Source organism: Theropithecus gelada, chromosome 2 (assembly GCF_003255815.1).
Source record: "Theropithecus gelada isolate Dixy chromosome 2, Tgel_1.0, whole genome shotgun sequence".
Classification (NCBI taxonomy): Eukaryota; Metazoa; Chordata; class Mammalia; order Primates; family Cercopithecidae; genus Theropithecus; species Theropithecus gelada.
Genome location: NC_037669.1, coordinates 89,741,935 through 89,756,912, shown reverse-complemented (window position 1 = coordinate 89,756,912; position 14,978 = coordinate 89,741,935). Strand labels below are relative to the sequence as shown.

The 14,978-nt window shown below is 56.1% G+C and overlaps 1 protein-coding gene across 4 annotated transcripts in view; it reads right to left on the bottom strand.

Moving 5' to 3' along the window:
* Window positions 1–14,978, bottom strand: part of CACNA2D2 (calcium voltage-gated channel auxiliary subunit alpha2delta 2) — a 141,961-nt gene that overhangs the window by 67,562 nt on the left and 59,421 nt on the right. For all 4 annotated transcript variants that reach the window (XM_025375029.1, XM_025375031.1, XM_025375030.1 and 1 more), the window contains exon 3: window positions 5,001–5,117. In XM_025375029.1, the coding sequence (XP_025230814.1) occupies window positions 5,001–5,117 (117 nt within the window). The remainder of the gene's footprint in view (window positions 1–5,000; window positions 5,118–14,978) is intronic.

Sequence of the window (14,978 nt, the reverse complement as noted above, 5' to 3'; positions counted from 1 at the left end):
TCAGTTTCCTCCATGTGAAATGGAGAGAAGAGAGCAACCCAGCGACCTGTGTGAGGATTCAGAGCAATACAGAGCATGCAGGCTCACTTCAGGTCTGGCACTTGGTGGGCACTCAGAGGCCAGTAATCCTGGGAAGGAAAGATTTCGACCATTTTTTTGGGAAAAGTCTCGAACTCTGAATCTACACAGAATCACCTGTGGCACATTAAAACATCCTGATGCCCTGCCCCCCAGCCCCCCGGCCCCCCAAGAATCTGATGCGCTTGATCTGAGGCAGGGGCTGGGTGCCACGATTTTAGAAGCTCCTCAGACAATTCCAATGTGCAACCAGGGTTCAGAAATGCTGCACGAAGGCAAAGGTTTGACCCTTAGGACAATAGGAGGGACCTGAGGGGGAGGATGGGAGGCACGGGCATATTAGGAGGGGTTCTGGGCTTAAGCCTGGGGCTGGGGTCTCCAGGTGCTAGATTCCTAGCAGGGCCTCCCACCGTCCCTGGTTTGAGGAAGGAGGCAAAAGGGCCTCCTGGAAAGCAGGTTTCCAGCCACCACATTGATGTCCTTCGGGAACCTGCTCTGGCCTTGCTGTCCTAGCCCTGGGCTTCCCTTTCTCTAGGAACCAAGCCCGTTGAGCCTCGATACCCTTGGCTGTGTCCCTGAGAGGAGACTGGAATCTCTCCCACTTGGGTCACCCCTCACCTAATCCTGGGCAGGGCCTTCCCTTCCCCCATGGCCTCTCCTCCGAGCCACACAGCACGGGATGGTGCTGCAGGGGCACAACCTTCAAGGGATTGTCCACACTGTGGTCTTTATAAGTGACACTCCTGGAGTTGTGAAACCAGAAGTGCTGGGCAGGGAGGGTACTCATGTCCTGATTTCACAGGAGGAGAAACTAAGGCCTGGGACAGGACTGGACTGAGAGTTCCATGAGGGCAGAAACAGGGCCTGTCCTTCATCACTGCACCCCCAGCACCTGAACAGGGCATGGTACACAGTAGCCAGTGGCGGATGTTGGTGAATAGATGGAGGAGGAATGTAATGATGAGGGGGTGGTCTTCCCGAGAGCCAGGCCATAGGCCAGGGCCCAGCTGGGAGGGCAGGAGAGTCCTGATTTGGGTCCAAGTCTGCTATAAGAACTTAGGTACCTCCCTGTTCCTCCTGGGACTCAAGACTCTGAGAGAGTGGGCCCTAGTTCAGAGGCCCCCATCTCCCTAGGTAGTCAAAATTCCAAGACAGGTACCCCTCCATGTTTCTGAAGCTGAGGGCCCAGCCTGTTTCCCGGACTTGGGGATGCTGGTTGCTTGCGTTGCAAGGCCTCTGATCTGGCCTGCTCTCTCCTGACTCTTGGCCCCAGCAACCACCCTTTGCAGCTTGGAGAAACTCGTTACAAACATCTGATTGTCCCTGATTAGATGAGACAATGAACTTCCGTCCTGTGTTGCTCAGCTCCCTCTTTGCAAGCCCCCAATTAGAATTCCAGACCAGAGCAAAGGATTTAAATTGGATTACTGGATGGGGTACACGGAGAGAGGAACAATGTGGTGGGGGGGGGGGGGGTCCAGTCCCCCAACAGCCCTCCCTTCATATACACTCAGGCTACAAACCAATGTGAAAAAGGAGAAAGGGACCACAACTTGATTAAAAGCACATTTAAAACATAATTAAGACCAAAGCTCATCTTCAACAATTAGGACCAAGCAGCGGGAAGGGAGGTCCTCCCCTTCCTCTGGGGATATGGGCAGGCACATCTTGTGTGTCTGGAGCTGGGGGTGCTGCAGCAGGAGGAGTTCACTGCCCAGGAGTGCTGGGAGGCCACGGGCTGTGGGCTTAGTGCACGCCTCAGGAATAATGTGGGGAGTCAAGGCGCTGGCTCAGAGTCAGGGAGACCTGAGTTCAAATCTTGGCTCTGCCATATCCTGGCCTGATGCATGGCACCTCTGAGTCCTAGTGTCCCCCTCTGTGAAGCGGCGGTAGCCAGGGCTTCCTTCTCCAGGTTGCTGTGAGAATGAGGCATGATAGATTCAGCACGCGGTGAGTGTCTGTCTGGTCAGTGCATGCCTTTCTCCATCATTTCTCATAAAAAATAATTTCTGGGCCGGATGTAGTGGCTCATGCCTGTAATCCCAGCACTTTGGGAGGCCAAGGCGGGTGGATTACCTGAGGTCAGGAGTTTGAGACCATCCTGCCAACGTAGTGAAATCCTGTCTCTACTAAAAATATAAAAATTAGCTGTGCGTGGTGGCGGGCACCTGTAAACCCAGCTACTTGGGAGGCTAAGCCACGAGAATTGCTTGAACCCAGGAGATGGAGGTTGCAGTAAGCCAAGATTGTGCCACTACACTCCAGCCTGGGTGACAGAGTGAGAGTCTGTCTCAAAAAAAAAAAAGAAAAAGAAAAAGAAAAGAAAAGAATTTCTGTTTAGTGCTGGCTATCTCAGGCCATGGCTGGGCTACAGGTGCAGTGGAAGGGAGAGATACCTGTCTGCCTCACATGGCAGAGTCCAGCAAGGGGGGGTGCAGGGAGAGGGTTGGGACCAGGACCTCAGGCCTTCAGCTGCTCCTCCTAAGCTATCAGAGTTGATTGTTCCTTTAGGGTGGGGAAAGTGGCTTGGAAAGAGACCCCAGCCCTGTGATTCCCAAAGGGCTGGGCAGGAGGCTGGGTCCTGGGCTCCATGCATGGAGGGTGGGTCAGGCGTCTGTCTCTGCCACCACTCACATCCCTGCTGTCCCATGGCCTGGGTGAGTGGCAGGCTGAAAGGCCTGAGGGCTGCCCCTTCCCACATTTATCAGACAGTTCCAACACAAGTTTGGGGCTGGGTGCCCACATTTGTAAACTGGACAGGGGGCAGCAAAGCTGGGAAGTAGTGTGCAAATGAAGGATCTGGAAGGAAGTGGGGCAGAGACAGAGTCAGAGAACAAGGGAAAGGCAGGAGAAGGGCATCCAGGCCCGCCCAGTTCAGAAAGGCAAGAAGGTGGGGAGCGATGCACTGGCTGAGAGAGGCAAGAGTAATGGGCTGCTATCCCCGCAGAAGGTGTGGCTCTGCCTGCTCTCCACTGTCTTCCCACACTCACGACCAGGAGATCCTGAAGGTTGGGTGGGGCCCTGCTCTGGGTCCTCTGGGTGGGAGGTCCTCAGAGTCCACCTTCTCTGGGAATCTGGCCCCAAGAAGCAGCCTCCACCTATTCCATGGCCCCAGGTCACATAAGGACAGGCAGGGGATCCCATGGGGGACAGCAGGGCCCAAACTCCTGGAGAAGGAAATTCTGGTTCTCTCTTGGGGACTGGATATGGCAGGGTGTGGGCTGGGGTGGCCACCCCAACTTAACCCAGCCAGGACCCTGGCCTGAGCCTGGGCACAGCTTGTGTAGACTTGCTCATTTAAAAAAAACTGCTTTATTGAGAAACAATTTATACACCGCAAATCCACCCAAATAAAGTATACAATTCAGTGGCTTTTAGTATATTCAGAGTTGTGCAACCATCGCCACAATCTAATTTTGGAATATTTTCATCACTCCGAAAAAGAAACCCTGTACCCATTAGCAGGCCTTCCCTATCCCTTCCCTTCCCAGGCACCCATGCATCTACTTTCCATTTCTATGGATTTGCTTATTCTGGACATTTCATAGAGATAGGATCACACAATATGTGGTCTTTTGTAACTGACTTCTTTCACTTAGCCTAATGTTTTCGGGTTCATCCATGTTGTAGCAAGCATCAGGAGACTTCATTCCTTTTTTTTTTTGCTTTTAAAGAGATGATGTTTTGGCCGGGCGCGGTGGCTCAAGCCTGTAATCCCAGCACTTTGGGAGGCCGAGACGGGCGGATCACGAGGTCAGGAGATCGAGACCATCCTGGCTAACACGGTGAAACCCCGTCTCTACTAAAAATACAAAAAACTAGCCGGGCGAGGTGGCGGGCGCCTGCAGTCCCAGCTACTCGGGAGGCTGAGGCAGGAGAATGGCGGGAACCCGGGAGGCGGAGCTTGCAGTGAGCTGAGATCCGGCCACAGCACTCCAGCCTGGGCGACAGAGCAAGACTCCGTCTCAAAAAAAAAAAATTTAAGTATTAAAGAGATGATGTTTTTACTCTATTGCCCAGGCTGGAATGCAGCAGCACGATCATGGCCCACTGCAGCCTCGATTTCCTGGGCTCAAGCCTCAGCCTCCTGAGTAGCTGAGACTACAGGTGTGTATCACCATGCCCAGCTTCGTTCCTTTTTATTGGATTAGTTTGTCTTTGACACAGGCTGGAGCAACTGCAGGTATGCCTCTGATCTGGGGGAAGCTTGGATGCCTCTCATTTACATACGACCTTCCCTGGTCACTTGGCAGCTGAGAAGCCCCATCCCACCTACTCTCCCTTGGATGAGTTGATTGCCAGGGGTCCACCTGCTTTGTCATGGCAGCCCAGCACGTTCCTGTTACCCCTCAGAACTACAGCGGCCTGAGGCTGACAGGCACAACCTCTCTGAATATAGGGGCCCAGATGAGGGAGCAGAGAAACATTCAAAGCCATGGGCAGAGCAGCCCCCATCCTTATGTGGCCTTCTCTGTGGGGCTTGCAGAGCCCCTCGACACTCCCTCCAAGAGAGCCTGCAGCCTACCTCAGCGGCAGACTCCACTAGCAGCAGGTCACTATCCTGACCAGGAGCCCATCCAGGGCACCACCCATAAACACACCTGGGGACCCAGAAGAATGGGAAAACCCCAGGCCCAGAAGGAGGGAGGGGTAGGGCCTGCCCCAGTCCCAGCCTCAGGCTCACACAGAGCCCCAAGACTCCAAGTCACCACCTCTCATGCAGCTACTCTAGAAAATATCATCCTGTTCCTGCGGCGGCTGCCCACATTCCACGTGGGCACAGCCCTGCTGATGCTGGCCCAGCTGAACTCAGCAGGGCCATGTGATGAAGGCTCGGGACACTGCCCTCATGGTGCAGGACCTCTCCACCTGGCCCTCCCTCAGCGCCCCCCCCAACCCCCGCCCCCAACACACACACCTACCTTCAGGGCCTGCACCTTCCTGTCCAGCAGGCTCTCAATGTCCCCCGCCACCTTCTCCACCAACTTCTGAGGCTCATTCTCCTGCACCTCGAACAGGTTCCGGTTGTCCTTGTAAATCTGGAAGGAAGCAGAAGCCAGGGGTGAGACCAGGTGGTCCCATGTCCCCATGCCATGGCCCCTGCATACCCCTCTGCACAGCTCACCTCAGCACAGTCCTCACCCGCACCCAGACCCTGTCTTTGGCCTCCGAGAGAGGGCATGGAAGGCCAGCGCCCCCGCAGACTTGAAGGCAGGGCAAGGCCAGGGGCTCCGTAGCTTGCATCTGGGATGAGAGCCCAGTTTAGGTTGGTCGTTGTGGTTGGTGGGATGGGGTTGTCACGGCCTTCTCTGGGCCTCAGGGCCCCCCCCTTTCAGGGTCATGAGCAGCCCCCCCTGACTAGCTCAAGGTAACTGTGAATAGCAGAGGGAAAGGGTGGGCTGAAGAGGAGGCAGGAGGTTGAGGGGAGATGGAGTCAATAAGCACACACTACACACCCCATCCCAACAAGAAGATGCTCACATCCATGCATGTGCACACACACAGCCACGGCTCCGCACTGCTCAGGCATCTGTACCCCTTTTAGTGGGTGCTGCCCCAGGGCTCTTGCAGAAACTAACAGGAGCGCTGGGCAATCCTACTGGCTCCTCTGTCATTCAGGGCACAGAATATGGGGAATGGGGACCAGGGAGGAAGGGGCAGGTTGAATCTGCCCAGCCTTACTCCAATGGGGGTGGGTCGGTGCGCAGGCACGTGTGGCAGTGTAAATCTGATGGGGTGTGTGTGTGTGTGTGTGTGAGAGTGAAAGAGAGAGAGAGAGATGGCTCAACATATCCATTTGTGTGCACGTGCCTGCATGTTGGGGCTGGGGTGGGGTTAGAATCTCTAACCCCCCAGGGGCTTGTGAGTCTTAGGAGCAGATTTCTGCAAGCGTCTTTGTTCACGGCTGGGTCTTGGGTGTGTGTGTGTGCGTGTGTGTGTGCATTTGTATGCATCATATACCACGGAATGTGTCTCCAAGCCTGACTGGGTCCATGTGTTCATTCAGGTGACCCAAGGAAGTCTGTGCCCCAAGCACAGGCTCCTTCACCACCAGAGGTCACAGAATAGGCTGCTGTGACTGAGCCGTGCCACCAGGCTGAGCAGAAGTGGAGGGATGTGGAGCAACAGAGAGGAGGTGATGAGGAGAGATAAGGAGGGGGGAGAGGCAGCTGATGAAAGACAGACAAGCAGTGAGAGATAAGGTCGGTAGAGTGACAGCGAGAAGGCAGGGAGATAAGACCTTGTCATCTGACAGGGGGACGGGGTGGAGGGGGTTGGGTGCTGCCAGAGCCCCTGCCCTGCCGCTACCCAGTGCCTGGCAGTCCAGGGGTTAAAGCACCGCACAAAGCCGGCTCAGGCAATCTTCTCCTCCTCTCGCCACCCCCATCCCTCCCGGCTTCTCTTTTCTTTTTGTCCTTCTTTTAGAACAAAATAATTTGTGGTGAAGTCGCTCCTTCCAGCAGAGCAGTGGCAATCAGGGGGCGAGACTTGAGGCCTGGCCACATGGCCAGGAAAGAGACAGGCCCTGAGTGAGTGCCAGGCCAGGATGTTCCCTGGGCCCCTGGGCCCTGCCTCAGGACAGAGATTCACAGAGGCAGACAGTGATAGAGACAGAGGGTGAGGAGGGGTTGGACCCTAGGGATCACTGAGGAAAGGCAGGGAACCTAGAGCCTAGCACTTTACTGTTGGGGAAACTGAGGCACAGAAACAGGAGAGGACAGGTCAAGGCCAGGTGATTGAGTGGCAAAGCCAGATACCCCATCGGCTTTCAGCCATCCTTGATAGATCACTCTGGGGTATGTGTGGCCGTGGTCTCAGTCACATCCACCGATGCCTCTGGAGAGTGGCGCCGCGACCCACTTGCACCAGCAGGGGGCACTGCTGCCCGGCTTCTCCTGGCCTGTAATGAAGTTCATACCTCAGACTCTGTCAAGGTCATTCTCAGGTGCAGCCACAGTCTGGCTGTCCATGGCTGTGTACAGCCCCAGGATCTGAGGCAGGACCATGTGGTTCTCCTGGGAAAGTCCAAGAGTCCCTCCTCTTGGGCTCCAGGGTGCCCCTTGCAGCCTGGCATGGTGACTGTGCTGGGGATCAGGGGGCCGCAGAGTGAGCGGGTCTCTAGGTGGCAGGTCCACACCTCAGGGCACCAACAGGTGACATAAGGCCTTGGAAGCTGAGTCTCTACCAAAAGTCACTCATCTCTGAACCTCCATGACTAATCTATTAAATAAGAGAACAGTAGTCCCCACCTCTTGGGCTGGGGACAGCAAACCCATGCCTTGAGCAGCCTGTGCTGTTGTTACTGCTATTGTTTGGGATCACCAGAATTCTGCAGATGGAATCATAGTCCCTCCCTGCCCCCATTCTCTCCCTGCTAGATCTGTACACTTGGGGCTGTCCAAAGCCATCGGCTGCATTCCTGAGCTGGTAGCCTCAGTCTCCCAGGGTCTGCCCACCTCTAGCCCCACCCCCTTCTCCCAGATTGGCCTGGGCAGTCTCCCACACTGGAGCCACCCTGTCCTTGTCTCCGACACCTCAGCCTCGGCCCCAGAGGTGATAACGGTGGAGCCCAGACACTGGGACGCCACTGATAGGGCACAGCCGTGGCCAGCTTCCTTCTCTCTCTCCCAAGCACCATGTCTGTGTGCTGTGGATACTTGACAAATCCATATGCTGGATTCTATGTCCAAAAGCAGAGCTCTGGGGCCAGCTGGGCCCAAGTCTGATTCCTCACCTTCTACCTGCAGCTGCAAGAGCCCTCAGGGCCTAGGGATGCATCCACTGTGCTTTCTTCCTCTTCTATTTCTACCGGAGGACCCACCACAGCATCTTTCTGCCAGCCCTGGTGCCATCACCTGGGGCCCATCAAGCCCACTGACCTATCATGTGACTGCAGGCTTCTGGGTCTCCAGCCCAGGCCAGTTCCCACAGCTATACCTTGACTCACACTGTCTCTGCATCCCCTCCACGTTGCCCTGCTGTCTAAATCCTCTCTAGGGCAAGGCCAGGGAAATGGGCTGGAAGGGGTTTCTGGTGAGAGGAAAGCAGAATCCCAGAAATGCAGGAGCTGGTCACACTGCCAGCCAAGCCTGCTCCCCAATCCCAAATGAGCCCTTGAGGTACAACAGTCCTCGAATGATAGCCCCTAGTGCCACAGCCCTCCTCTCAACATTCCCCTGAACTTGCCCCAATTGTCCCTATCTTCTAGGGTGGGCCCTGAGCTGAGCCCCAAATCCCCAGGAGATCTAAGTGACACAGCCCAGCAGATGGTCCCACCCTGGGAGAAAGGTCCTCTCTACATTGATGTGGTCCAGGGAGGTGTTTTCCACCTGCAGGCCCAGCAGGAGCCCAGAAGAGCCCAGGGCAACTCCAGTGCACAGACTCTGCCCAAGGCTAGCCCCACTCCAGCCCCAGCCTCTAGCCCTGGCTCCTCGGGCCAGCTGGGAAGTGGCAGAAAGGTCAGGGTGCACCGGATGCAGGGCCTCAACCACCACAGCAGGATGGCAATGCCCGCTGATGTCCTTGGCCCAGAGAGTTAATTAGAAAAAGCCAACTGCTCCCATAGCAGCACAGCTGGCACAGCCCCACCTCTGCTGGACTGAGGAGCACGACAGGGCCCAGCCGATCCCAGGGTGCCCCAGCTCTGTGCCAGCAGTGATAGGAAGGGAGAGGCAGCAGCTTTAACCCACAGAGAGTGCCAGGATGCTGGTGGGACAGGGTGGCAGACTGGAGCCAGGTGGAGATGCGGGAGAGGACTGAGGAACAGGGAGAACAGGGGTGGCTGATGTCCCAAGGGACAATTCAGGAGTCTGTTTGGAGCCCCTTGTTCCCAGGAATCCTTGGTTCCCCACTCTGTTCCACGTACTGGTGACCATGGCTCAGCTGGTGCCCTCCTCCCTTGAGGGCACTTCTATCCCACCAGTGATGGAGACCTGCCCCTCCACCTCTCCCCTCCCCCAGGGCTGGCTCTAGCCCCAACCCTCTCTCAGCTCTAGCAGTTCTTTAGTTAGGCATCAAGGCAAGTCTGGCCAGCTCTCCGGCCTAGGGCTTCACAGGGATCGTGGGGCTGATGCCTCCTTAGAAGCCCCGAACCCTCCGCCCAGCCTCCTGCTTCCCCCATGACTCTGCATAAGTGGGAGGCAAGCCTGGAGGACCCTTGCAGGAATGGTGACCTTGGACAGGAAGCCTGCATGCTGGCAGGGGCAAAGGGAGCCAGCCTCGTTCCCACAGCTCCTAACAGTCCTGCCTGGGAGACGGGAGTCCAGTCACCAGCCCCAACGTGTCTGGAACATAGACAGCCACCACAGGAAGCTAAAGGCCTTAGGACAAGTGACCTGGACAGGCCCCAATCAGAAAGTATTTTGCAAAGTCTCAGAAAATCAGCATCAGGGCACCCCAGACCTGAGCTACCACCAAACTTGCCTAGGGCAAGGGGGAAGCTGGAAGGGGAGAGGAAAAGGAAAGAGGAGAGGAGAAAGGAGAACAGGGAAAAGCAAGGAGGAAGGGCCAAGGGGGCTGCAGGAACAGCCCTGTTTGTCCCGAGTGTTAGCTCTGGCTGCTCTGGGGCAGGTGCTTTACACACGTGACCTCACTGATCTCCTACAACCCCTGAGGAGGGTCCATTCTGATCATCTCCATGTGGCAGGGAGGACACTGAAGCCAGAGAGGTTAAGGCACATGCGAAACTGGGGTTTGAACTGGGTCAAATCCAAAGCCCTTGCTTTAGGTCATACTCTTTGTACAGTTCTGTTCCCTGCCTTTATCCCTAAACTTGAAGGCAAGACCATGGGAAAAGAGGCATAGGGATGAACTTCAGGCACAGGCCTCAAGGGTTTGGGGCGGATGCAGGCAGACGCTGAAAGACTGTGGCCCCTGGAAGGTGTGAGGGCCATGCTAGAGGGGAATGAGGGGAAGACTGGCAGGGCCAGCCCAATCGACTAAGCACCCACCCAACCCTGGGAGTCAAAACAGGCACTCGCACGCGAGGCTCTTCTCCGCAGTGAAGGCCAACAGCCCTAATCTCTGGAAAATTAAATCAGAAAGAAAATGGAACAAGAAAGATTTGACGCAGGCTTGGCCCTGCTGCCGGCTGTCTCCTCAAAGACCCAGCTCACCTTGGGGCTTTGCCAGGTGCTCCAGCACCCCTGGCCTAAGCCCTGAGGCATGACTCTGGGGAGACTGGCGCTCCACGCCCCCCTCACCACATTTCACCACAGGGAGCAGCCAGGTCAAAGTCTTAACTGCCCATTAGGCCCCTATGGGGAGGACAGCCAGTGGACGAAAGATGGTGGGCGAAGCCTCCTGAGGCCCGACCCAAATGAACAAGCCCTGGGGAGGAAACCACCTCAAGAGGCCACAGGGTCTGCAGTTGGAGGTCGGAGTCAGCTGCCAGATTGGGCTACACTCATGTCAGGGATGTTGGGTGGGTGGCTGAGGGTTTGTGGTGGCTTAGGAAGCCTGAGATGGGCCAACAAGGAGGTAGGGGAGTTGGGGACAGGTAGTGACCAGTTCAAGGACCTTAGCCCGTCAGGGCAGAGCCAGGTCCGGGTCCCCCACCTCACCCACCCCTTCTAGGCTGCTAACCTGGCCTTCTGCCTCCGTGAGAAAATACAGGGTATTGACATAACTGCAAATCCACCTTGAAGACTGGAGGGTTGATGGGGTAGCCAGGCAGCTGGGAACTCTCTACCACTGACAGCACCTGGGACAGATCCAGGACAGGCTGCACCCCTCAGGGCTCCCCTTATAGCCTAGTTCTTGATGGGACTGAGGGGCTGCCCCAGGGTGGGTGCACAAAAACCCTAATCCAGCCACAAGACTGGGTGTGTGACTGACAGCTCCCCAGGTGGGGGCTGAGGCCAGTCCCTCACCAGCCTGGCACAGGGCTTACAGTAGGGCAAGGGGCCCCTGGAGCCCTCAGGGCACACTATCAGTGCCCAGGCAGGGGGGTTGTGTGCCACTCAGTTACATGCTTCATCAGCTGCTGACATTTGCCAACCGCCATGTTAGGTTCCTAAGTGGCCATGCTACACTGCCACCATCCCAGGTGGGGTGGCCCCATGGTCAGCTGTATATGGTGTCCTGTCACACACAGGTTTTGTACACTGTGGTGATGGTTGTCCCATTAATAATTCCCCTTCATATCTAGTAGAGAATACCCGGGATGAACACTCTCTCTAGAGGGCATCACAAACACAGAACCAGGCCATTACAATCAGGCTGCACAGGCTACAGTGGAAGTCACACAGCAGTGTGGAAGCAGGGAGAAGGGTGCCTGGCCTGGTCTCCTGGGTGGGCGGCCCATTCATAGCACTATCCTCCCCTACCCGCACTTCCTTACATCCCCACTGGAACAGCAGAGATAGAACAGACCTCATCCCTGCCCTCCTGGGACTCTCTGTCCAGAGGGGACAGATGCCCAGACAGGTGGCGGCAGAGGGAGGTGTGCAGGAGACACTTGGGAGTGGGGCTAGTCTGCTCTGGGGTGGTAGGGGGCAAGAAGAAGCCTGAGGAGGGCTTTCCAGGGGAAAGGACATCTGAGCAGTCTGAAAGGCTGGGCAGGGGTTTTTGTGGGTGGATGGGGCAAGGGACGCTTGGCAGCAGTAGCGCCAGGTGCAAAGGTTGGGAGAAGCAGGGATAAGGGACTGCTCAGTGGCTGCAGAGGGACTTGTTGGGGAACAGAAGCTGGGGAGACAGGGTGTGAGGGCAAGGGGAGTAGATACCCAGGTGGTGGGGACAGGGGGATCCTCCAGGAAGGAGGGATATGTGACTGACCACAAGGTAAGAAAGGCCCAGTGGCTGTGGTCCCTCATCCTCAAGAGGCAACTTCTAGGAGCTTTCACCAGGAGGATTCCCTTCACAAAACTCACAGGGGCCTGACGCCCCCACCACCACCCCCAACAACGCCTCCCTGTTTTTAAAGTTAAAGTTTAGTTGACTGTCATCCATTACCGCAATTAGTACATTATGTCTAATTATGCAATTAGTGTAAAAAGTGCACTTGCCGCTGAGAATGGGAAATTACGCTGCCTCGTTACGCTGTAAAATCCATGTCATAAAAAGGCTCAATCTCTTGTTTTTCAAAAGACACAAAACCCAACACAAAACAATAAACCAAATCCTCCCAGCCAAGCAAGGGCCAGTCTGTGCCAACCTCCCTGTGCTTGCCCCTGTGCAGAGCCTGCCTGTGAGGCCTGCCCTGAACGTGCCCCCAGGCAAGGTGCCACCCACCAGAGACACTAGGCATGGCCCATTCCTGGGTGTAGCCCTTTGCTTCTCTGAAACATATGCGAATTTCCAAACTGACTTGAAAACTGTGGCAATCCTGATTATCCATTTACACCAGGCCTGACTTGAGTGAGGCCTCCAGTGTTAAGGCCTGTATCTCAGGAGAGAACAGTCCTAGAGGGAAATGGTATCCACCCAGCTCTAAAATGAGAGGTCCTTTCTCCAAGGTTCCTGATAGCTTCTGTGAACAGGGTTGCAGATTCCAGCTCGGAAGCGGGAGGAACTTTCTCACACTTAGGGCTCCCAAAGCCTGAAAGCAACACCTGGATAAGTAGTGAGCCCCCCGCCACAGGGACTATTCCAGCCCAGCTGTCAGGAATGCTGAGAAGGGATTCACCCATCATTAGCCAGCACTGTGGCTGGATTCCAGGCTGCCATCGTTAGATAACAGCATTCCTATGGCCGTGTACCTATGTGAAGCTTGCAGTCTGTGACTTTATCTTCCCTAAGTTCTGGCTCCCTTTGTGGTTACGGGGATGCTCTGGGGACAGGTTGGGAGTGAGAATCAAATGAGGTCTCCCTACTACAGAGGTGACAATCCCAAATGGCCCTGGGCATGGGGGCTAGAGAGGGGGCACACTCCAGTGTCCCTGTCTGCCTATGCCAGCATGAGGTGCACTCCTGTGTACCTCAGAACAAATGCTGCAGGACCAGAGCCATCCATGATGTTATCTCCAAAGTCACAAGTTAATGCTCTAGCATGGGCTGCTGAGTGCCTGCCCAAGAAGCACTCTCCCCAGGCAGCTTCCCTGAGCCCCTGCCTCTGAGCTCCCATCACTCCTTGATCTGAGATGCTTGACTCAGGCCTTGGGGTGGGTGGCACAATACCATGGAGACAACTTCACAGCCAAGAATCTGCCCTGACCTCCTGGGATGATGCATGACCTCTTGCAGGTGCCACTGCTGAGTGGACAAGGTATTCACAGAATTCACAGAGCAGAGAATCTGAGGCATGGAGACCCACACATCCCAGGGTCCATGAGGCACTGGTTCCCTACAACCTCACCCACCTACAATTGGCATCCATTAGTTCTGGGTGTGCTGAAATATTGGAGCACTGACCAAACCCCAGAGAGAAGCAACTACTGAGAAAGCAGCTGGGGTAGAAGGGAGGAGGGCATGGACCCCACTGGAGGGGCATCTGTTGCCTGAACTCAAGACAAGTGTCCCTGGACAGCTCCAGCCTCTAGGCCTTTGTCTACTCAGATGGGCTGGAGAGCAGGGGAGACAACTCTGGCATAGCACAGCCACATGGACACCAGCCATGGAGACTCTCGGGGACCCCATCCTCTCAATGTGGCCTGGAATAGCATCGGGTGGGGAATTTGAGCCCAAGGTGAACCAAACTGCAGGCAAGAACCAGGGGCCCCTGTTTGCTCCCCCTCCCTGAGTTGGGAGCCGCCGGCTGTCGAGGCAGCTGGGAGGGAAGCTGTGCCCAGCATACCAGCTGGCACGGGGGAGTGCGAGTAAACATACCCGCACTTTCCCAACTCACAGAAGTCGCCGGGTGGCGGCCGACTGGTGTGGGCGCCCATGTTTATGGGAAGCAGATTGTTTGTGTCGGCGTCTGGGCCCCCTTGCCACCCACCCTGGCTCTGCTCTCTCCCGCTGCCTCCCCACCCAGTTGGCCCTGCCTTCCTTTCATCAGAACTCTTCAGCCTCTTAACTGCAGAAGGATGGGGATAGTGATGACAGGTCCTCTGTGTGGCCAGACAGGGCTCAGCGCATAACCCATGGAGTCCTCGTCATTTGACAGCTCTGGGAAACAGAGAAACTGGCTGCAGAGTACAGGCAGTGAGTGGAGGTGCCTGTGGCACTGGGCTTCTGAGACCCCAGCCATCTGTTCCAGCACCCCACTGCCGCTCAGTTCTCTGGCCCGCAGACAAGCCTGGCCTGCCCTTCAGTCCGTTCACCACCTCGAGCAGCCCTGGCCCAGCTTGGCCTTGGACAAGGACCCTGCCCTCGCAGCAGGACAAACGGCCCCCTCTACCCTACAACAGCCCAAGGAGACAGACCCAGAGTCGGGCCGCTGCCTTGCCATCTGGCGTCTTCAGCCCCTTCACTCTCATGCCTCCATCTTCGGATATGTAAAATGGGTTAAAGCCCCCCTTACTCACCTCTCAGGACTCAGGGACAGTGGGCTGGGAGGGTGGGAGTGAAGGGCTCTGGGAGCCAAGGTGGGCAGAGGCTCCAGTGGACCCTTGGTGGGCCAGAGGGGACGCCCAATCATGTCTCAGCTCCAGTGGGTTTCTTTTTTTTTTTTTTTTTTTGAGACGGAGTCTCGCTGTGTCGCCCAGGCTGGAGTGCAGTGACCGGATCTCAGCTCACTGCAAGCTCCGCCTCCCGGGTTTACGCCATTCTCCTTCCTCAGCCTCCCAAGTAGCTGGGACTACAGGTGCCCGCCACCTCGCCTGGCTAGTTTTTTGTATTTTTTAGTAGAGACGGGGTTTCACCGTGTTAGCCAGGATGGTCTCGATCTCCTGACCTCATGATCCGCCCATCTTGGCCTCCCAAAGTGCTGGGATTACAGGCTTGAGCCACCGCGCCCGGCCTCCAGTGGGTTTCAATTGGCCATTGAGCTCTCGTCGGAGATGAAACAGTCAGTGTGGCCC